This window comes from Heterodontus francisci, unplaced genomic scaffold, assembly GCF_036365525.1.
Source record: "Heterodontus francisci isolate sHetFra1 unplaced genomic scaffold, sHetFra1.hap1 HAP1_SCAFFOLD_121, whole genome shotgun sequence".
NCBI lineage: Eukaryota > Metazoa > Chordata > Chondrichthyes > Heterodontiformes > Heterodontidae > Heterodontus > Heterodontus francisci.
Genome location: NW_027140425.1, coordinates 866,179 through 889,129, shown reverse-complemented (window position 1 = coordinate 889,129; position 22,951 = coordinate 866,179). Strand labels below are relative to the sequence as shown.

General features: G+C 43.7%; 1 protein-coding gene across 1 annotated transcript; it reads right to left on the bottom strand.

Annotated features, from left to right (window-relative positions):
- Nucleotides 1-15,989: 15,989 nt before the first annotated feature.
- On the bottom strand, nucleotides 15,990-16,301 carry LOC137359679 (histone H4-like). Its single transcript, XM_068025460.1, has one exon. It carries the CDS (start codon nucleotides 16,299-16,301, stop codon nucleotides 15,990-15,992), a length of 312 nt encoding a protein of 103 aa, XP_067881561.1.
- Nucleotides 16,302-22,951: the final 6,650 nt, after the last annotated feature.

The following is a 22,951-nucleotide window of genomic DNA, read 5'->3' as shown; positions in this document are numbered from 1 at the left end:
CAAATGGGTGGTGGGAACTTCCTTCATTTATTCAAACACTTGAAAATCAACTCAAAGCCATCAGAGAGAGAGAGGGAGAGAGAGTGTCAGAGAACTTCCTGCATCCAGTCCTGACCCTGTCACACTCAGCAGCTGCTCACCCAGACCCCACTCTCATCAACACTGAACATTGTTACAGAGACCCTTCAAATAATGTTTATAAAATTTGGAAAAATTCAAAGTTCATCGCAGCCGGATTGAATGTAACAAAGTTTAATATCTTCTCACCGTCTTTCAATACCCACGAGACATAGGTTTTCTTATTTGGTTCCTTTGATTTTTCTTGTTCCTGATTGACAAATATTCCAAACCTCGGATCAACCCTCCCACTCGCGTCATGTCCCCAGTCTCGGTTAAAAGCAACACATAACGAGACCAACACTCTGAAACAGACTACGCAGTCACACTTTCCTTCAGTGAGATTAATGTCGAGCTGTTTTCCAGATTGAATGGAACCGTGAACAAATTTGTATCAAAGAAGTTGCCTTTGGCGTATCAGCACTGAATTTCTGGACAAGGAGGAACAGCCATTCCCAACTCACATCCTTCACAAAGGCTGTTTTCTCCTGTGACTGAAATTCATCATGTAATTTGAATTCCAAGTTCAAGTTCACAAAACAGAGATGTAAATGATTGATAAGGAAACTTCGAAAGCATATCACGAATGTGAAACAAGGCTCTGCTGGGAGTTGAACCCAGGCTTTTCTTTTTATTAGACAGGTGCTTTAACCAACTAAGCTACAGAACCAAATCGCAAATGCTTGTGTAGTTGAAATCAGAGGAGGATCTGTTTATACTCATCACACTGCTCCACTGGTCACAACATATTTTAACTTTTCCTACTTACTGATACAGTCATATACTCTATTTTTCCCAAAACTGAGAATGGAGGTGGAGGGGCGACATGATAGAGGTTGACAAAGTTATGAGTGGCAGAGACAGAGTGGATAGTCAGAAGCTTTTTCACAGGGTGACAGAGTCAGTTACGAGGGGACATAGGTTTAAGGCGAGGGGGGCAAAGTTTAGGGGGGATGTGCGAGGCAAGTTCTTTACACAGAGGGTGGTGAGTGCCTGGAACTTGCTGCCGGGGAAGGTGGTGGAAGGAGGGAAGATAGCGATGTTTAAGAGGCATCTTGACAAATACATGAATAGGATGGGAAGAGAGGGATACGGTCCCCTGAAGTGCAGAAGGTTTTAGTTTAGACAGGCATCAAGATCGGCGCGGGCTTGGAAGGCCGAATGGCCTGTTCCTGTGCTGTACTGTTGTTTGTTCTTTGGACATAGATAACACGTTTATAGATGTGGTCACCCCACAGCTTAAGAGTATGCAGGGAGAGAGGGAATGGGTGACCACCAGGCAGTCAAAAAGAATCAGGCAGGTAGTGCAGGACACCCCGAGTGCGTCTCACTCTCCAGCAGGTATTCAGTTCTGAATACAGAGGACAATGATGCTTCACCTGGGGAGTGCAGCCGGAGCCAAGTCCATGACACCATGGGTGACTCAGCAACAAAGGGGAGTACAGGGAAGACTGGAAAAGCCATAGTGATAGGTGATTCAATCGTCAAGGGAACAATCAGGTGTTTCTATGGCCACAGACGTGAATCCAGGAATGGAGTGTTGGCTCCCTGGTGCCAGGGTCAAGGATGTCATTGAGCAGTTACAGAGCACCCTGCAGCGGGAGGGTGAACAGCCAGCAGTGGTAGTCCACATCAGAACCAACAACATAGGTAGATATAAGGATGTTGTGCTGCAGTCAGAACGCAGGAAGCAAGGTAAGAAATTAGCAAGCAGGACATCAAAAGTAATAATCTCCGGATTACTCCCAGTGCCACGTGCAAGTGAGTACAGGAATAGATGGATAAGACAGATGAACGTGTGGCTGGAAAAATGGTGCAGGAGGGAGGACTTTCGATTTTTGGGACAGGTTGGACGGGTTGCACCTGAACCGAGCCAGGACGGAGTTCCTTGCAGGATGTTTTGCTCGTGCTGTTGGGGAGGGTTTAAACTAGTTTGGCAGGGAGATGGGGACTGGAAGGTAGAGTCAGATCAGAAATGAAAATGGAAGGCAGAAAATTAATGGAGTCTGGAAGAGAGAGGAAACACTGATTAGAAAATTCAAAACAAAAAATGTTGGGAGTGCTCAAGGATATCTAAATCAATGCAAGGAGTATAGCAAATGAAGCAGATGAGCTCAGGGCACAGTTAGACACACGGCAGTATGATATCATAGCTATTACACAAACATGGCTAAAGGAGGGACAGGCATGGCAGCTCAATCTTCCTGGTTACAGGGTTTTCAGACGTGAGAGGGAAGGGGATAAAAAAGGAGGGGGAGTGGCAATTTTGGTCAAAGAAACTATTACAGCTGTGAGGAGGGATGATATGTTGGAAGGTTTATCAAATGAGACCGTATAGATTGAGCTGAGGAACAAAAAAGAGGCAATCACACTGCTGGCAGTGTACTATAGACCCCAAAACAGTCAGAGGGAGATGGAAGAGCAGATATGTAGGCAAATATCTGAGAAGTGCAAGAACAATAGGGCAGTAACAGTGGGGGATTTGTACCACCCAAACATTAACTGGGATACTTTTTGTGTAGAGGGAATTGAGGGAGCAGAATTCTTGAGTTGCATTCAGGAGTACTTTTTTAGCCAATATGTAGCAAGTCCAACAAGAGAGGGTGAAGTTTTAGACTTAGTTTTAGGAAATGAAGAGGGGCAGGTGGAAGGAGCGGCAGTGGGACAGCAATTTGGTGGTAGTGATCATAATTCAGTCAGTTTTAATATAATTATGGAAAGGACAAGGACAGAACAGGAGTTAGAGTTCTCAATTGGGGTAAGACCAACTTTACTCAGGTGAAGATTGATTTACCGAAAGTGGACTGAAAACAGGTAGTTGAAGGTAAATCAGTGTCAGAGCAGTGGGAAGAATTCAAAGGGGAGATTCAAGGGGTTCAGAGTCAACATGTTCCCACAAAGAAAAAGGGTGGGAAGGCCAAATCTAGAGCCCCATGGATGTCAAGGAGTTTACGGGTATAATAAGGCAGTAAAGGAAAGTTTATGCCCAACACAGAGAACTGAATACTACAGAAAGCCGAGAGGAGTATAGAATGTGGAGGGGGGAAATCAACATTGAAATTAGGAAAGTTAAGCGACAGCATAAAAGAATATTGGCAATCAAAATTATGGTGAACCCAAAGATGTTTTATCAATACATTGAGAGTAAAAGGATAAATAAGGAAAGAATAGGGCACAGAAAAGACCAAAAAGGTAACCTATGTGTAGGGCAGAAGATGCTGGCATTGTTCTGAATAAATACTTTGCATCTGTCTTCACAAAAGAGGGGGAAGATGCATACATTTTAGATAAGGAAGAGGGGTGTGAAGTATGGATGTGATCCAAACAGAGGGAGAGAGGACATATTAATGGGATTAGTGTATATGAAAGTTGATAAATCACGAGCGCCGGATGGAATGCACCTCAGGCTGTTAAAAAGAAGCAAGAGAGGAAATAGCAGAAGAGCTGATCATTATTTTCCAGTCCTCACTGGATACAGGTGTGGTGATGGAGGATTGGAGGACTGCTAACGTTGTACCTTTGTTTAAAAAGGGAGTGAGGGAGACCAAATAATTACAGGCCAGTCAGTCTAACATCAGCAGTGGGCAAATTATTGGAATCTATTCTGAGAGACAGGATAAAATGTTACTTCGAAAGGCACAGATTAATCAAGGATAGTCAGCATGGATTTGTTAAGGGAAGATCTTGTCTAACCAACTTGATCGAAATTTTGAAGAATTAAGAAGGAAGATAGATGAGGTAGTGCAGTTGATGTAGTCTTCACGGATGTAAATGTAGGGGGTATGAGTTTGCAGATGGCACAAAGATTGGCTGTGTGGTAAATAGCAAGGAGGATAGCCGTCGACTGCAGGAAGATCTTCATGGTCTGGTCAGATGGACAGAAAAATGGCAAATGGAATTCAATTCAGAAGTGTGAGTTGATGCACTTGGGGAGGTGCATCAAGGCAAAGGAATACACAATTAATTGGAGAAGACTGAGAGGTGTAGAGGAAGTGAGGGACCTTGGAGTAAATTACCACAGATCCTTGAAGGTAGCAGGACAGGTCGTTAAGGTGGTAAGAAGGCATATGGAATTCTTTCCTTTATTAGCCGATGTATAGATTTAAGAGCAGGGAGGTTATGCTGGAACTGTATAAATCATTAGTCAGGCCACAACGAATACTGTATGCAGTTCTGATCACCTTATTACAGAAAGGATGTAATTGCACTAGAGAGGGTGCAGAGGAGATTCACGAGGATGTTGCCGGGTTTGGAAAAATGCAGCTATGAGGAAAGACTGGATAGGCTGGGGCTGTTCTCCTTGGCACAGAGAAGGCTGAGGGGAAATCTCATTGAAACATACAAAATTTTGAGGTGCCTGGATAGAGTTGAAGTGAAGGGCCTATTTACTTTAGCAGAGAGGTCAGTGACTGGGGGAAACAGATTTAAAGTGATCTACACTAATGGAATTGATTCTGTATCTTTCCATTTCACAGTGTGGGTGAGTTCTGAACTGGTATCTAATTTGTGTCTCAGGTTACAATATCTTTCAGCACCTTAGAAACTTTCTTTGTAATGAATGTTGAACTTGTATGTAACTTGTATCTCAGGGTACACTATGGGGATGTTTAAACATCCTTTATCATGAATGGATGTGAGCTTTGAGTATGGTATTTAATTTAAATCTCAGGGTACAGCATTACGTTAGATTCTGTGCCATTCAATCAATACTGTGTGCCAATTCTATCTGATATTTAATTGATAGCTAAGTCTGCATTATATTTAGATTGACACATTGTATTTCAATCTGTTAATGAGTATGACTTTGACCTGGGATTGAGGTATCTGACTGTCAATGGGACTGAATTGGGGTGAAATGGAAACAACTTATTTCTCTCCTGCTTTGTTTGATTGTTGGATTGAAAGTGTGTCTCTGGAACTCGGGATCAATGTGGGCCTGACTACTTCTGCAGTCTGAGACCAGGGAACTGATGAACTGTCTATCCCTCTGTTCTCTGAGTGATAATGTACCTACTGTGTGTGAGAGGAGCTGACTGCACTGTTCCTTGTGCCTCGAGTGCAGCAACCATCACATTCATCACGATTCCTTCAAGTATTTGCCTGTATGAAGAAAAAATATGTCTTAACTCAAGAACCGGGGAGGTGCAAAATATCAAGGAGGTGAATTTAATTTCGCAATTAATAATCATTAAAAACACCCACAAATGAAAACCAGTGTCAGTATCTGTCTCCACTGAAGTACTGAAGCTCCCAGCTCCTGCATCACAAGTATTCTGGGCAGATCCATCCAGACAAAACACTGCACTGGGATCGTCCCAACTGCTCGATGCTCGACACATATTTCCAGCCACCCTGCTTCATATGCACAAATAAAGAAAAATAAAGCCCCATATGTATATCCCTCAATTCCTTTCTTCCCATACAGTTGTTCCACCTCCCCTTAAATGCATCAATATTATCGCCTCGACCTCTCCCTGTGGTTGCAAATTCCAGATTCTAACCACTCTCTACACAAATACCTTTTTCATGAATTCCTCATTGGTTTTATGAATGTCGATTTTATATTTTTGGCTCTTGTTTCAGACAACACCACAAGAGGAAACATATCTGCATGTATTCTATAGAAGCCCTTCACTATTTCCTCACTTTTTTCATTTGTTAGTGTGATGTAGGCATCACTGGCTATGCCAGCATTTATTGCACATTCCAAATTGCCCTTGGCAAAATGGTGGTGAGCTGCATGCTTGAGCTGCTGCAGTCCTTGAGATGTAGGAATTCCAACGGTGCTGTTTGGAAGGGAGTTCCAGGATTTTGACCCAGCGACAGTGCAGGAATGGTGATATAGTTCCAAGTCAGGATGGTGTGTGGCTTGGAGGGGAACATGCAGGTGGTAGTGTTCCCATGCATCTGCTGCCCTTGTCCTTGTTGGTGGTAGAGGTTCCAGGTTTGGAAGGTACTGTCGAAGAAGCCTTGGTGTGTTGCTGCAGTGCATCTTTTAGCTGGTACGCACTGCTGCCACTGTGCATCAGTGGTGAATGGAGTGAATATTGAAGGTGGTGGATGTGGGCAATCAAACAGGCTACTTGAGTGTTGTTGGAGCTGCACTCATCCAGGCAAGTGGGCAGTATTCCATCACACTCCTGACTTGTGCCTTGTGAATGGTGGACGGATGTGGGGAAACAGGAGGTCAGTTACTCGCCACAGAATTCCTAGCCTCTGACCTGCTCTTGCAGTCACAGCACTTATATGGCTGGTCCAGTTCAGTTTCTGGTCAATGGTAACCAATGGTCAATGTTAATGGTGGGGGATTCAGTGATGGTAATGCCATTGAACATCAAGGGGAGATGATTAGATTCTCTCTTGTTTGAGATGGTCATTGCCTGGCACTTATCTGATGCCAATGTTACTTGCCACTTATCAGCCCAAGCCTGGATGTTGTGCAGGTCTTGCTGCATCTGGACATGGGCTGCTTCAGTATCTGAGGAGTCATGAATGGTGCTGAACATTGGGCAATCATCAGAAAACATCCACACTTCTGGCCTTGTGATGGAGGGAAGGTCGTTGAAGAAGCTGCTGAAGATGGTTGGGCCTAGAACACGAGCCTAAGGAATTCCAGCTGTAATGGCCGGAGACTGAGATAATTGACCTGAACAACCACAGCCATCTTCCTTAGTGCTAGGTATGACTGCAAACAGCAGAGCATTTTGCCCCGATTTCTATTTACATTGGTTTTGCTAGGGCTGCCTTGTTGCCATACATGTCAAAGGCTGCCTTGATGTCAAGGGCAGTCACTCCCACCTCACAATGCAATGTTTCTTTAACTCGAAAATAAAAGCAAAAGTCTGTAGATGCTGGAAATATGAAATAAACAAAAATGCTGGAAATACTCAGCAGTTCAGGCAGCATTTGTGGAGGGAGAAACACAATTAACATTTCAGGTCTTTGTCCTTTCATTTTACAATATGCTTTATGTCCTGGTAGATAACAGTGCATTCAGTCTGCAGTAATGGAATTAATACTGTATCCTCCAGTCTGACCACTTGTGAGATTTGTGGAGTGGTGTGTAACATGTAGCTCAGTCTGCAGTCTGGTTACATTATTGAGATTAATTCTGTACTTTACGATCAGGTACTGTTTGTCTGTTCTATCTGACATTGAATTTGTAGTTCAGGCTGCTGTCTTGTGAGAGTGACACAGTGCCTTGCAATCTGATAGTGGTGTGATTTTGGACTGGGATTGATGTATCTACCTGTCAGTGGGACGGAGTTGGGGTGAAATGGAAACAACTTCAGTCTGTCATGCTCTGTGTGACTGTTGGATTGACTGTTAGTCTCTGGAACTTGGGATCAGTGCCAGTCTGACTAGTACTGCTGGCAGTGTTTGTGGAACTGATGTCTCTTTTCTCTCTGAGTGATACTGTATTTACTGTGTGTGAGAAGCCGGCTGCACTTCCCCTTGTGCTGAGGCATCATTCTATTTATTCTGCTTCCTTCAAGTATTTGCCTGTAGAAAGAAAAAAGTATTTATTATAATTCAGGAAGAGGTGTGGTGGATGTTACAAGAGAGACCAAAACAATCTTTGAATGAATAATCATTGTGAACAATCACAAAGGAAACCCAGCAATACAAACAGAGTCAGTGTCTGATTCCACTGCAGTCCTTCAGCCCCCAGCTACTGCATACCAGGGGCTTTGGCCGTTTTACAACAATTAAATGACATCCAGAAACAATCCACTGGGCCATGAATGGGACTGACCGACGGAACAGGGACTTTTACACAGGTCAGTTTTCCAGTTCCCGCTCCCATGGTCTAACCGTTCAAGCGAAACCAAACAGCCGCTGTTCAAAATGTGTCCTACACACTTCTCACCTGGTGCCTATAATAGATTCTCTTTGTGTAACTCCCCACATTCTGACTGTCCGCTTCTATTTCCACACTTCACTGTCCAATAACAATAAACTGCGGGACCAGGCTGGATCGCTCTCTTTGAGCTGGCACGGACATGTTGGGCCGAATGGCCTCATTCTGCGCCGGAAATTTTCTATGTTTCTGTTTGCTGAATTGCTGCCTGAATCTGCGCCTGCGCTCCCCTCCCCCAGCACTGCCTGTAAGCGGAAGAAGATGGTTTGAAACAGTGGCGAATGGAGAGATCCCGTTCCCGGGGGAAGGAAGCAAACAGCAGCCTCCTTCCAGCAGGACATCGCTTTGGGAGCGTGTCCGCAGATAGACTCAGAGATCAGCATCGAGTCCGGGGCAAGTTCAGGGGCAGGCGGGGGCTGTTTGTAAGAGGCGGAATGGAGAATCAACTGGTCCCGGAACATGGGGTGAGTGGGGGAAGGGAGAGGCCGTTCTCAGGCTGTGTGTCGACGGGGAAAGGAGACAGAATGGGAAGAACCTGTTACTGCAGTGCAGTCAAACAATGATAATATTTGTATGACTGGGCTTCCTTTGTGGGGGCTCATTATTATTCCGGAGATTAAATTCATTAAAATCCTGTATCTTCTATCTCACCTGTATTTTAGTTATAAACATACTTTTGTTCAAACAGACAAATAATTGAATGAACCAGAATAAATGTGATGTTTCCTCCACCCAAGTTACAAGGAAGAGTGTCACCAGCTCCTTCTCACACACAGTCCGGACATTATCATTCACAGAGCGCAGAGACACAAACAGGTCATCAGTTCCACAGTCTCAGACAGCAGAAATAGTTCCAGAGACACATTTTCAATCCATCAATCAAACAGAACAGGACAGACAGACGTTGTTTCCATGTCACCCCAACTCAGTACCACTGACAGGTAGATTCATAAATCCCAGTCCAAATTCTCACCCACTATCAAATTATCAGTGTGTCAATCCCACAATAGAGCAACCTCAGCTACAAATTAAATACACATAGAACTGACACATGGTTCACTTTTCAAAGCTTTAGAATTAAGGGCGGTGCAGTGGTTAGCACCGCAGCCTCACAGCTCCAGCGACCCAGGTTCAATTCTAGGTGCTGCCTGTGTGGAGTTTGCAAGTTCTCCCTGTGTCTGCGTGGGTTTCTTCCAGGTGCTCCGGTTTCCTCCCACATGACCAAAAGATTTACAGGTTGATAGGTAAATTGGCCATTATAAATTGCCCCTAGTATAGGTAGGTGGTAGGAAAATATCGGGACAGGTGGGGATGTGGTAGGAATATGGAATTAGTGCAGGATTAGTATGAATGGGTGGTTGATGGTCAGCACAGACTCGGTGGCCGATGGGCCTGTTTCAATGCTGTATCTCTAAACTAAACGAATATAATCTGAGATTCAAGTTAAATACCAGCCCAATATTTACACATGTTATCAGTTTATTATCAGTATTAATTCCCATAATGTGTCCAGACATATACATTAGATACTAGTCCAAATCTCAAGTGCATAATCAGATTGAGAGATTCTGAAATATAGTATAACCTGAGATACAAACTCAGATTCCAGTTTAAAACTCATCCGGATTGTGAAACTAAAAGATACATTCTAAATTTGATGAGTTTAGTCTGAGCTATAAATTACATACCAGTCCTGTAACCTCATAGTGTCAGATGGAAGATACTGTACAATTCCAGACTGAGCTCATTTTACACACAAGTCCAAGATTCTCCCTCAGAGTCAGACTGAATGGCATTGATCAAATTGATTAGTACAGCCTGAGTTACATTTGCACATCAATCCTGTATCAGATTGAAAGATACATTATCTTTCGCTATTATGTTCACAGTGACAGATATTTAATACTTGGCAAAACTTCAAACATATTGTCTGCTTAAAACCAACCACATCTGTGGCCTGCTGCTGTGCTGACACTTTATGCAGAATGAATCCAGACTTGCAAACAGTCCCAGGGACGGAAGGTTATATAATGAATCCCCCACTCACACAGAGTACCAGATACTGACAGATAAAGTGATGCTGATACACATGCTCAGTGCCAGATGCTGAAAAGTATAGGTTGATTATTGCACTCACTCACAGTACCTCAGCCCGAGTCATCTAAAGCAACCTAACACACAAATAGTAGCACTGAGAGATTGAGAAAGAGTCCAAAACTCACATAGAGTACCAGGCACTGACGGATACAAACTGAAAACTACACACACATGGATATGGGATTGGCTAACTCACAGAAAACAGAGAGTGGGGATAAATGGAGCATTTTCAGATTGGCAAACTGTAACTAATGGAGTGCCACAGGTACAGTGCTGGGGCCTCAACTATTTATGGTCTATATTAATAACTTGCATGAAGGGACCACGTATATTGTTGCCAAATTTGTAGATGGTACAAAGATAGGTAGGAAAGCAAGTTGTGAGGAGGACACAATGTGTCTGCGAAGAGATATAGATAGGTTAAGTCAGTGGGAAAACATTTGGCAGATGGAGTCTAATATGGGGAAATGTGAGATTGTCTACTTTGGCAGGTAGAATAGAAAAACAGAATATTATTTACATAGAGAGAGACTGCAGAATGCTGCTGTACCAAGGAATCTGTGTGTCCAGGTACATGAATTACAAAAATGTTAGCATGAAGGTATAACAAGTAATTCGGAAGGCAAATGGAATGTTGGCATTTTTAGCAAGGGGAATGGAGTTTAAAAGTAAGGAAGTTTTGCTATAACTTTACAGGGCATTAGTGACATCCCAATTCCATACAGTTTTGGTCTCCTTACATGAGGAGGAATATACTTGCATTGGAATCAGTTCAAAGAAGGTTCACTCGACTGATTGCTGGGATGTTGGATTGTCTTATGAGAAAAAGTTGAGCAGGTTGGGCCTATACTCACTGGAGTTTAGAAGATTGAGTGGTGATCTTATTGAAACCTGTAAGATTCTCAGTGGGCTGGACAGGTAGATGCTGAGAGGGTGTTTCTCCTTGTGGGGGATTATAGAATTAGGGGCCAGAGTTTAAGATAAGCAGTCTCTCTTTCAAGAAGGAGATGAGGAGGAATTTCTTCTCTGAGAGGGTTGTTAATCTTTGGAATTCTGCTCTCCAGAGGACTGTGGAGGCTGTGTCATTGAATATATTCAACGCAGCGATAGACAGGTTTTTGATCGACAACAGAGTCAATGGTTATGGGGGCAGGCAGGAAAGTGAAGTTATGGCCACAATCAGAACAGCCATGATCTTATTGAGTGGCAGAGCAGGCTTGATGGGCCAAATGGTCTACTCCTGTCCTATTTCGTATCTTCTTATGTTCTTACACACACACACACACACACACACACACACACACACACACACACAACCAATGTGTGGCGGATCTAGAATTAATCCCACTTTCATACACAATACCAGTGACTGAAAGGTACAGAATTAATCCCACAGATAGATACAGTACCACCGACAGGTACAGAATGAATCCCATGCTCACAGTCAGCACCCGGGATAGAAAGATACACGTGATTCCCACCCTCACATAACAATATCAGACTGAGTTACAGAATGATTTCCACATTCATACTGGGCACCAATGACTGCGAATTAATTCATCCCACAATCACACACACTACCAAAGGCTGACAGATACAGAATTAATCCCACACTCCTATGTAGTAGCAAAGACTGACACATACAAAATCATTCTCAAATACTCCTACAGTACCTGGCAGATTCAGTGACTGCCAAACTCACATAAATCACCAGAGACTGACAGATAAAGAATGAACTCACACACACACTGAGATACTGACAGATATACCTTGAATTCCACACATACAGAACCACTGACAGATTCAGACTAAGTCCCAAATCACATAACATTCCAGAGACTGACAGAATGAATCAAATACTCACACACAGTGCCACTGACAGAATGTATTCCACACTCACATACAATACCGAAGACTGCCAGATACAGAATGTATCTCACACTTACACAAAGTACCAGTGAGTGACAGGTGCAGAATGAATCCTACATTCACACATGACGTTAGAGATGGACAGCCAAAAAACAATAAGACTGCCAGAATAGATAGAATTCACATCAAAATTCTAAAATATGGCAGAGAAACACTCGACACAAATACATGTCTCATTTCCCTCATCTAGGAGCAGGAGAGCATGTCAGGGGACCTCCGCGATGCGGTAATTGTGATCATCTTTTTAAAAAGTTGACATGACCGACTGTGTTAACTATAGAGGGGTATCCCTGCTGTCCACCACAGGGAAGGTCATCACAAGAGTCCTTCTCAACTGCCTCCTCCCCGTGGCTGAAGAGCTCCTACTGGAATCACAATGTGGATTCTGTCCATCAACAGGCACAGTGAACATAATCTTCACAGCAAGACAACTTCAAGAAAATGTAGGGAGCAGCAGCAACTTTTATACATGGCCTTCTCTGACATGACAAAGGCCTTCGACTCTACCAACCGAGAGGGATTATGGAATGTCCTCCTCAAACATACTGCACTACGACATGCAAGCTGTAATCCTTGCCAACGGATCTATCACTGACCCAATCCGAGTGAAAACTGGGGTCAAGTAAGGCTGTGTCATCGGCACCAATGCTCTTTTCCATCTTCCATGCTGCAACACTCCACCTCATCTCCTCACACACAAACACAGTACCTGACAGAGACAGAATGAATCCATACAGCACCAGAGACTGAGTTACCAAATTACATAAAACACTCAAACACAGTAGCCTGGACTAAAAATGAAATTAATTGCACACTCACATGCAATAGCAGAGACACATCGACACAGAATCAGTCAATAAGTGTCCTCCTAACAACAGCCAGGGCATTTCCAGGAAGCTCCACACAGGGAGCAGCTCTTTCAATATAAACTGGGGCTGGAGAGAGTCTTTGTGCAATATACTTCCTAATTGCAGAACGGGGATTTGTGATTGGTTGCAAATATTTAATCTGATTGGATGGCGAAGGAGACCAAATGTCGAATTACAATATTAAATCGTTGGGACATCATTCCAAATCACCCAATCACAATCTTTACTTTCCCCCATCCCTCATTAGCATAGAGCTGTGGGATTGTCTATTTAATCCGCACTCAGAAGGGGTTTGGTTTATTTCTGTGTCTGAAATTGAGACTGAAGATGGTTGAGGAGAAAAAGAAAGCAGCTCCGAAGAAGGGCGCCAAGAAAACTGTGAGTAAACCGTCAGCAAAGGGCGGCAAGAAGCGGAGAAAGTCGAGGAAGGAGAGTTACTCCATCTACATCTACAAAGTGATGAAGCAGGTTCACCCCGACACCGGCATCTCCTCCAAGGCCATGAGCATCATGAACTCGTTTGTGAACGATATTTTCGAGCGCATCGCGGGTGAGGCTTCCCGCCTGGCCCATGACAACAAGCGCAGCACCATCAGCTCCCGGGAGATCCAGACCGCCGTGTGCCTGCTGCTGCCCGGGGAGCTGGCCAAGCACGCCGTGTCGGAAGGGACAAAGGCGGTGACCAAGTACACCAGCTCCAAGTAAAACTGCACAATGGACTGAAAAACATCCCAAACACAACGGTTCTTTTAAGAGCCACCCACAATCTCTCTGAAAAAGCTGCATCCGAACATCGCTATGAAATCATTTTTAGACAATGTGTAACATAATAAATGTCCCACTGCTGTGATTTTATCTGCTGTCCCATAAACCGAACTCAAACCCATAATCCGCTCATCCGCCTTTACTTTTTTGCTTAAAGCTGTTATTGTTGTTTTACACAGCCCCTGAATGACCGCATTAACAGCTGCTTTCAGCGGGAAGGGTCAGACCTCAGTCCCTTCACTCTATTCCTGAAATGTGAACTGATTCATCATTTTATTAACAGTAACTCTCCGCAGTGTTACTGCCCGGAATGGGATTATTACACAGCAGACTAAGGGCAGTTTGAGGACTCGATCCTGCTTCCTCTTTTCAGAGAAGGACACTGATTGAAGATAAACTGAATGTTTCCCTTCAGGGAAATGCTGTGAACAGGGGTTTAGTACCTCCCGGGACAGTTTGAAAGCAATTGTAGAAAGATCCACAATTTAAATAACATTTTAAACCCGCGTCTGTAATTCGTAACGGAAAAAGTTGAATAAAACAAAATAAAGAGAAGGGATTTTAAATATTTGACGAAGGATGACATTTATTTTAATCTGCTCCTTTCTGACAATGAAATTGGCGGTCTTTTTGAAATTGACAAATTTTCTGCTTCTGATGTTTTGGCGGTAAACCCCGCCCTCTTCTGTTGTCAGTGACCTGATTGGTGAAGAAAATGAGGTGAATTAAGTACCGGCCAATGGGGAGAGTTTTCAGTCTGTAAGTAAAGTAAATGCGGCGGAAATTATCCATTCTTTGTGAAAGTATTTGCGAGATTGTGGAAATGTCTGGAAGAGGAAAGACCAGCGGCAAAGCTCGGGCCAAGGCCAAGTCTCGCTCCTCCCTTGCTGGACTGCAGTTCCCGGTGGGCCGTGTTCACAGGCTCTTGAGAAAGGGCAACTATGCTGAGCGTGTGGGCGCCGGAGCCCCGGTCTATCTGGCTGCTGTGCTCGAGTATCTGACCGCTGAAATCCTCGAGCTGGCTGGCAACGCGGCCCGGGACAACAAGAAGAGCCGCATCATCCCCAGACACCTGCAGTTGGCCGTCCGCAACGATGAGGAGCTCAACAAGTTGCTGGGGGGAGTGACCATCGCTCAGGGTGGGGTGCTGCCTAATATCCAGGCAGTGCTGCTGCCTAAGAAAACCAGCGCTCAGAGCTCCCAGAAAAAGTAAAGCGGCCAAAATGTCACCTAATGAACCAAAGGCTCTTTTCAGAGCCACCCACAGTCTCTGTGAAAGGGCTGGTTACTGTCTGATTGCAGAATGCCAGTAACAGGACCGAATGAGAACTATTTCAAATGTTTAAGCATCTGTTTCAGTGATTTCTCACTGTCACCCCAAAGCCTGTCAAATTTATTACTTCCACAGAGTGAGTTATTTGTCCCGTTACAGATTGCTGAATCGAGTCTTACCGCCATGTACAGGGAAGTAGATAAAAAAATTACAGATTAAAACTTCGTAATATATATAATCCATCAAAAGCTTTTTTTATTCCGCTTTTATCAGCACAAAGTCCTGGCCCGATTTGACGAACAGCTTTAAACTGACGCCAGATTTACCATTAATTCACTTCTTTCCGACACTGAAATTGACGGCTTTTTCGAATTCAAACTTTCTGCCAATTTAAGCCAGTGATTTGCTGTATTTTCTAATTCGAGGCTCGGCAATTGGTTAAGACATGTGAATGAGACGTGGGTGACCAATCAGAAGTGGGCTCTGGACAGCGCGGGCTCAAATTGTGGAAATTCCAGGTCCCTGAATGATTGAGCTGAAACTGATCAGTTTCACAAACCCTGTCAGTTTCTGTGCAGGAAACACCGTCTCGGGGGAAATAACATCACAAGTGGGTCTGGTTCCAGTGAACGATTTAACGGCTGCTGCAAAACTCCCGGATTCCCTCATTGCAGCGAAATCATTTTGAAATTCTATGAAAACAAGGAGTGATTCTGGAGGAGTGATGTGGCTTTTCACTGAGGGCATGTGTCGACTGGGGAAATAACTAACTGTAGAGCCTCGGGCACTGTTTACACAGCCCGTTTAGAAAATCAAATCCACTGCACATCCTTGCTGCAAATGAAATGTCAAATTCGGGGATTCCAGTTTTTTTCATCCCGAACACAGCAGATTGATTGAACAAACAATTAAAAGTAAAATACTGCGAATGCTGGAAATCTGAAATATTTCAGATTGATTGAACTGTTCTGAACAGCCTATCCCAGCTCCCATTTCTTGGTCAATGCTCTCTCTGTGAGGCGGTGGGTGGCTCTTAGAAGAGCCTTTGTTTTGTGTTTGCTGGAAATGGTCAAATTGTTCAACCGCCGAATCCGTAGAGAGTGCGGCCCTGCCGTTTCAGAGCGTACACCACATCCATGGCAGTGACCGTCTTGCGCTTGGCGTGCTCAGTGTAGGTGACCGCATCCCTGATCACATTCTCCAGGAAAACCTTCAACACCCCGCGAGTCTCCTCATAGATCAAACCCGAGATCCGCTTGACCCCGCCACGGCGAGCCAGGCGGTGGATTGCTGGTTTGGTGATGCCTTGGATATTATCACGGAGCACTTTGCGGTGCCGCTTTGCTCCGCCTTTGCCCAGTCCTTTGCCTCCTTTACCTCTGCCAGACATGATGATTCTTCACTCAGGTCACTACACAATATAAGAAGCAGACTCTTGCAGGCTCTACTTTACACAGACCGCCCGGACCTGCCTGAGAATGGCAGAGAGAGAGCAGGAAGGGGAGGAGACAGAGTGAAGATTGAACAGAGAGCAGATGGGGAGGAGACACCCAGAGTGACAGACGGAGAGAGAACGGCCCCTCATCTTTCAGCTCCACCTCCAGTTTCCTCTGGTTCGCCAATTTCAAACCCTTTATTAACAGTGGAACCGAAACCCAGCTCTCCACACAAACCCTTCCAGACTCGGCCTTCATAGTCAAGGCTTTCCAGAAAGCCGGAGCTTTTAAATATGGTTCCGCTACAATTAACACTCAGTAATATTCCCACCTAAACACAGTCCATTCTATAACAAATAACCTACTCAGTAACATCACCATTTGCACACACATCCTCTTCCAGCAGTTTACAAACACCTTATTGCAGCTGTTTGGGGAATCTCCTGTGTTAAGATTGGAGTTGGAAAGCGGCCTTTACCCGGCAGTGTTACCGTCTCACACTGAATCTGCCAGACATCCTGTTGATCTGTCTCGTTCCCCTCTGTCTCTCTTGACTATTACATGGCACGGGTAGTATTTCAGAAAGTACTGCAATGGAGGGAGTGCTGGAGACTCCAGGCCAATCCTGGAGGGATGGGGGAAATATCTTCAGAAATTCCCTGGAGAGAATCGTGATATGACAGGTCTCCAGGGACAGACCAAGAGTGTGGACATTGAATGGAAACATGGCAAAAAGAGTTGGGGATTCAGGAACACAATCCTCTCTGATAGGTTACAGCCTCCCCTCTGCTCCTGCTCTTTCCGAGACACTTTTCCAGTTTAAATTTATGGACAAGGTGGGTTACTTGCTCTCAGGGTGGGTGGGGGGAGAGGAGCCTCAGTGGCCATGGGTGGGACAGGGAAAATGGAGACAGAGAACCAGGACTCTGGTCACTCCCCAGCGATGTCTGCTGGAACGTATCTGTGGATCGGATGATGCCGGGGTCCCATGGAGAGGGGAAGGGGGTGGGGTGATGGAGTGAGGAGGTGGAGAGGGAGTGTTCATGGTGTCACAGCCAACCCCCTGCCCAAACCAAACTCCCACATCCCAGCATTATATCGTCCAATTCCTGGAGGCGGAGGATGGCGATTCCCGTTGGATTAATTTCTAATGTTCGCCATCTTGTCCTGATAAAATCACCAGTTCTGAAGGAGGCCATTCTGTACTTATTCTCAGGTCATCGAGGGGTCATCTTTCCATTTTCAGCTCCTGACTGCTGGTATTTTTGCTGTTAAATGTGAAATGCAACGTATGTTCGCAGCTGTTTCTGCCCTGTTGCAGCCATAGGAACATAGAAATGGGGGTCGGCCATTCAGCCCCTCGAGCCTGCTGCACCTGTCAATTAGATCCTGGCTCACCTGTCTCTTAACTCCAGCTGCCTGCTGTGATTTCATAAACCCTCAGACCGTCACTGGATAAACATCTCTCAATCTCAGGTTGGAAATTGTCAATTGACCCTCTGGTTTATCTTATTTTTCGGAGAGAATTCCAGGTTCCCGCTCCCCTTTGTGTGAAAAAGTGCTTCCCGGCAATATTCCTGAAAGGCAGAACTCTAATTTTTGAGTTCTCTCCCTTTGTTGTGGAACTGCTTGTTTACAGATCTGACCGAAGTCCACACTGCAGAACAAACAGCTGTTCCTCTGATCCTGTCACTTCAGCTTTGGATTTGAAGCTCATGCCTCTTTCCATGATGATTCTTTGTGCCCTATCTCTGTAAATGGTTATGCCTGTCTTTTTGTGGGGTATGTCAAACATTCTTTTTTCCAGTCCTACTCAGGACCCCACCCCCAGCTCTTTTTCCGGTACAATGATGAATGGATCAGTGTCATTTCCTGCTCCCGCTCCGAACTGGAAAATTTCATCAACTTCGTTTCCGATTTCCCCCTCACTGTGGTTGACAGGGCTCTCAACCCTTTTTATTATTTTATTTTATCTTTTTTTTTTAACCATGTGCCTGCCTTAAACTTGGTTTTTCAAGTATGTGCTTTTGGACAGAACTATTGATTATTCTGTCATTAGCACTCTCTCTGCACTAATATTTTGTCTTTCACGACACCATTAGCACACTCCCTTTGCCTTTGCCCCATGACCTCCTTGTCAGTTAATCTCTCCTGCCCTCTGCCCTATTACACACCTTCCCTTTTCTTCTCTTCCCCACCTCCCCCCACCCCCGCTTCACTTGCTTAAAACCTATTACATTGAGTGTGGGACAAATTCAATCCATCTTTTGTACTGTATGAGATTAATTTTGACACACTTTCTGGTACATTATGTGACAGCGAGTATAATTCTACATCTATCTGTCTGTGGTACTGTGTCTGAGTGTGAGATTATTTCAGTGTCAGTCTATGAAACTAAATGTGATTGTTTGATTCATTCTGTATGTCAATCATGAGTATTGTATGTGAATGTGTGGCAGCTTCTGTATCTATCTGCTACTGTGGGTGAATATGGATATCATTCGGTATCTGTCAGTGTCCAGAACTAAATGTGAGTGTGAGATTCATTGTGTATGCATCAATCTTACAGTCAGAATGTGACTGTATGGTTCATTCTCTATGCGTCAGTCTAAGGTACTATATATGCCAGTGGTTTTAATTATGTGTCTGTCATTGTATGTGAGTCATTTTATGGTCTCACTGTATATCTGTCAATCTCTGGTTCTTTCTGTGAGAGTGAGATTAATTCTCTATCTGATGGTCTCTGAAATTAATTGATTTTGTGACTTACTCTGTGCCTGTCAGTCTATGATACTGTGAATAAGAGGGGAATATATATGGTGTCTGTCTGAACTTGGTATCGAGTATGATTGTAGAATTCATTGTGCATCTATCAGTATCCAGACTGAATGAGAAATAAGGTTCATTCTGTACGTGAAAATCTCTGGTATTCTAGCCACGTGAACTCGAATGTGCCTGTCAGTCTTTGACACTGTATCTGATTATGGGATTGACTCAATACCTTTCAGACTTTGGTACTATGCATATGTGTGGTGCAAGTTCTGCATGTCAGTCTCTGTTACTCCATGTGAGTGTCGATATCCTTTATGTATCTGTCAGTCTCTCGCAATGAATGCAAGTGTGGGATTAACTCTCTTTTCAACAGTATCTGGTACTGACTGTGAGCATGTGACTCCTACAGTATCTGTCAGTGTTTTCTATTGTATGTGAATGTGCAATTCCTCCTATGTCTTTCAGTGCCTAGTACAGTGTGTATGGGATTCATTCTGTACCTGTCAGTATCTGGTACTGAATGAGATTGTGGGATTCATTCTGTTGTCTGTCAATCTCTGCTAATGTACGTGAGTGATATCTGTTATGCATATATTATTTTCTGGTACTGGAAGTGTATATTGTATTTATTCTTTACTTGTTAGCCTCTGGTACCGCGTATGAGTATGGGTCTCATTCTGTATCAGTCAGTTTCTGGTACAGTCTGCGTGCGCATATCCACGGCTCATTTTGCATTTGGCAGTCTCTGGTACGAAATATGCGTTACAATTCATTTTTTATGTGTCTGTCTCTTGGACAGTCCATTACAGTGGGATTAATTTTGTACCTCTCAGCTGCTGGTTATGTCTGCAAGTGTACATTCTGTATCTATGTGACGCTGGTGCTGTATGAGTGTGGAATTCTTCTGTACCTGTACTTAATATGTATCTACGGGATGGTATTGAGAACTATTTGTTTAATGCCATAATGTATCACTATTTGCTTGTCTCACTAGTATTTTAAAATATAGATCACTGCACATTTTAACTGTGTGTACTACTGAGTTGTGCTCTGAGCTTTTTGGACTAGTATTTAGTCTGTAACTGTATGAACACATTTGTGAATGACAACATATATTTCAAACTCACACATGGCATGCTCAGTATAATCAGAATCATTCAATTGATAAGATATCATTCAGTACAGCTCTTGGAGAGATTATTGGATTGGTATGTAATGTGTAGTGCAGTGTGCACTAATTGACATAATACTGTAACTTTCCTTTTGATACTGTATCAGATGTTTGTACTGCATTGTAATCTGTCACTCAGTCGGCAGTCTGGGCTACATTATTCGGATTCATTCTGTACCTTTCCATCAGCTGCTCTACCTCATATTTAACTTGTAGCTTAGGATGCACTCTTGTGGGATTGATCCGGTGCTTTTCAATATGATAGTGGGTGTGATTTTGAACTAAGATTGATGTACCTAGCTTTCAGCAGTACTGAGTTGGGGTGAATTGGAAACAACTTCTGCCTCTCCTGCTTTGTTTGATTGTCTGCTGGATTGAAAATGTGTCTCTGGAACTTGGGATCAGTGTGAGCCTGACTGCTTCTGCTCTCTGTGACTGTGGAACTCATGGCCTGTCTGTGTCTCTGAGCTCTGGGAGTGATAATGTACCTACTCTGTGTTAGAAGGAGTGGACTGTACATATCCTTGTGCCGGGGAATCATCACAATCCTTCTGGTTCCTTCAAGTATTTGCTGACAGAAAGAAAGAAAAATATCTCTTGTAACTCAAGATCAATTGAGGTGGAAGCTTGAAAAGACATGAATATACTATTTCAATTAATAATCATTATGATCAACCACAAAGGATGATCAGTAATACAAAGAGTGTCAGTGTCTGATTCCACTGCAGCACTCAGCTTCTGCTGATCAGGTTTTCTTTGGTAGTTTTATAACAATTTAGTGGCAGCCAGGAACAACCCAACATCTGCACTGCTCCATGAATGGGAATACCTGCTGGAGCAGGGATATTTGCACAAGTCAAGTTTTTAATTCCACCTGGCATTATAATGCAAGAACATAATAACTAGGAGCAGGATTAGGCCATTCCGCCACTCGAGTCTGTTCCAACATTTAATAAGATCATGGCAGATCTGATCATAGTCTCAACTCCACTATCCTGCCTGTCCCAATAACACTTCACTCCCTTGTAAATCAAAAGTCAGTCTAACTCAGCCTTGAATATATTCAATGACCAGCTTCCACCATCCTCTTGGGTAGAGAATTCCAAAGAACAACAACCCTTTGAGAGAAGAAATTCCTCTTCAATTCCATCGAAAATGGGTGCCCCCTTATGTTGAAACTGTTCCCCCTAGTTCTTGATTCCCTCATGAGGGGAAACATCATCTCAGTAAATACCCTGTCAAGCCCCTTCAGTATCTTATATGTTTCATCAGATCACCTCTCATTCTTCTAAACTCCAATGAGTGTAGCACAACCAGGTCAAACGTTCCTCATAAGACAACATCTTCATCCCTGGAATCAAGCCAGTGATGTTTGCCTGAACTACCTTCAATGCAAGTATTTTCCTCCTTAAATAAGGAGACCAAAACTGTATACACATTCAAGGTGTGGTCTCACCAACACGCTGTACAGTTGTAGCAAGACTTCCCTACATTTCTACTCCATCCCCATTGCAATAAAGGCCAAAATTCCAATAGCCTTCCTAATTACTTGCTGTACTTCCATGCTAACTTTTTGTGATTCATATAAGAGGACACCCAGATCCCTCTATACCACAGCATTCTGCAGTCTCTCCTTATTTAAATAATATTCTTCTTTTCTCGACATCATACCAAAGTGGATAACCTCACATTTTCCCACATTATACTTAAAATGCCAAATTTTTCCCACACACTTAACTTGTCTTTATCTCTTTGCAGACTCATTGTGTCCTCCGCACAACTTGCTTTCACACCTTTCTTTGTATCAACAGCAAATTTAGTTACAATACACTCGATCCCTTCATCCAAATCATTAATATAGACTGGAAGTAGTTGAGGCCCCAGCACTGATCCCTGTGGCACTCCAAGAGTTCCAGTTTGCAAACCTGAAAATGACACATTTATCCTAATTCTCTGTTTCTTGTTTGTAAGCATGTACCAGCGACCTGGGTTCGATTCTGGGTACTACCTGTGCAGAGTTTGCAAGTTTTCCCTGTGACCGCGTGGGTTTTCGCCGGGTGCTCCAGTTTCCTCCCACAGCCAAAGACTTGCAGGTTGATACGTAAATTGGCCATTATAAATTGCCCCTAGTATAGGTAGGTGGTAGGGGAATTGAGGGAAGTTGGGGATGTGAGAGGGTAATGGGATTAATGTAGGATTAGTATAAATGGGTGGTTGATGGTCAGCACAGACTCGGTGGCTGAAGGGCCTGTTTCAGTACTGTATCTCTAAATAAATAAAATAAACAATATATTACCCGTTAACACCACAAGCTCTTACCTTGTGTCGTAACATTTTGCATGGCACTTTAGCGAATGCCTTTTCAAAATACAAATGCACTACATCTACTGCTTCCCCTTCAGTTACCCTGCTTCTTACATCCTCAAAGAACGCTAATAATGTTTGCAAACTTGATTTCCTTTTCATAAATCCATGTTGACTCTGCATGATTGTATTATAATTTTCAAAATGTTCCACAGATTGGAGGGTGGCAAATGTAACCTCATTATTTAAAAAAGGAGAGAGAGAAAAAACAGGGAATTACGGACCAGTTAGCCTTACATCAGTAGTGGGGAAAGTGCGAGAGTCTATTCTCAAGGATGTGGTAGCAGAACACCTGGA

What these genes read in the sequence shown, in the direction of transcription:
- LOC137359679 (XM_068025460.1), bottom strand. Translation starts at nt 16,301, where the DNA reads ATGTCTGGCAGAGGTAAAGGAGGCAAAGGACTGGGCAAAGGCGGAGCA.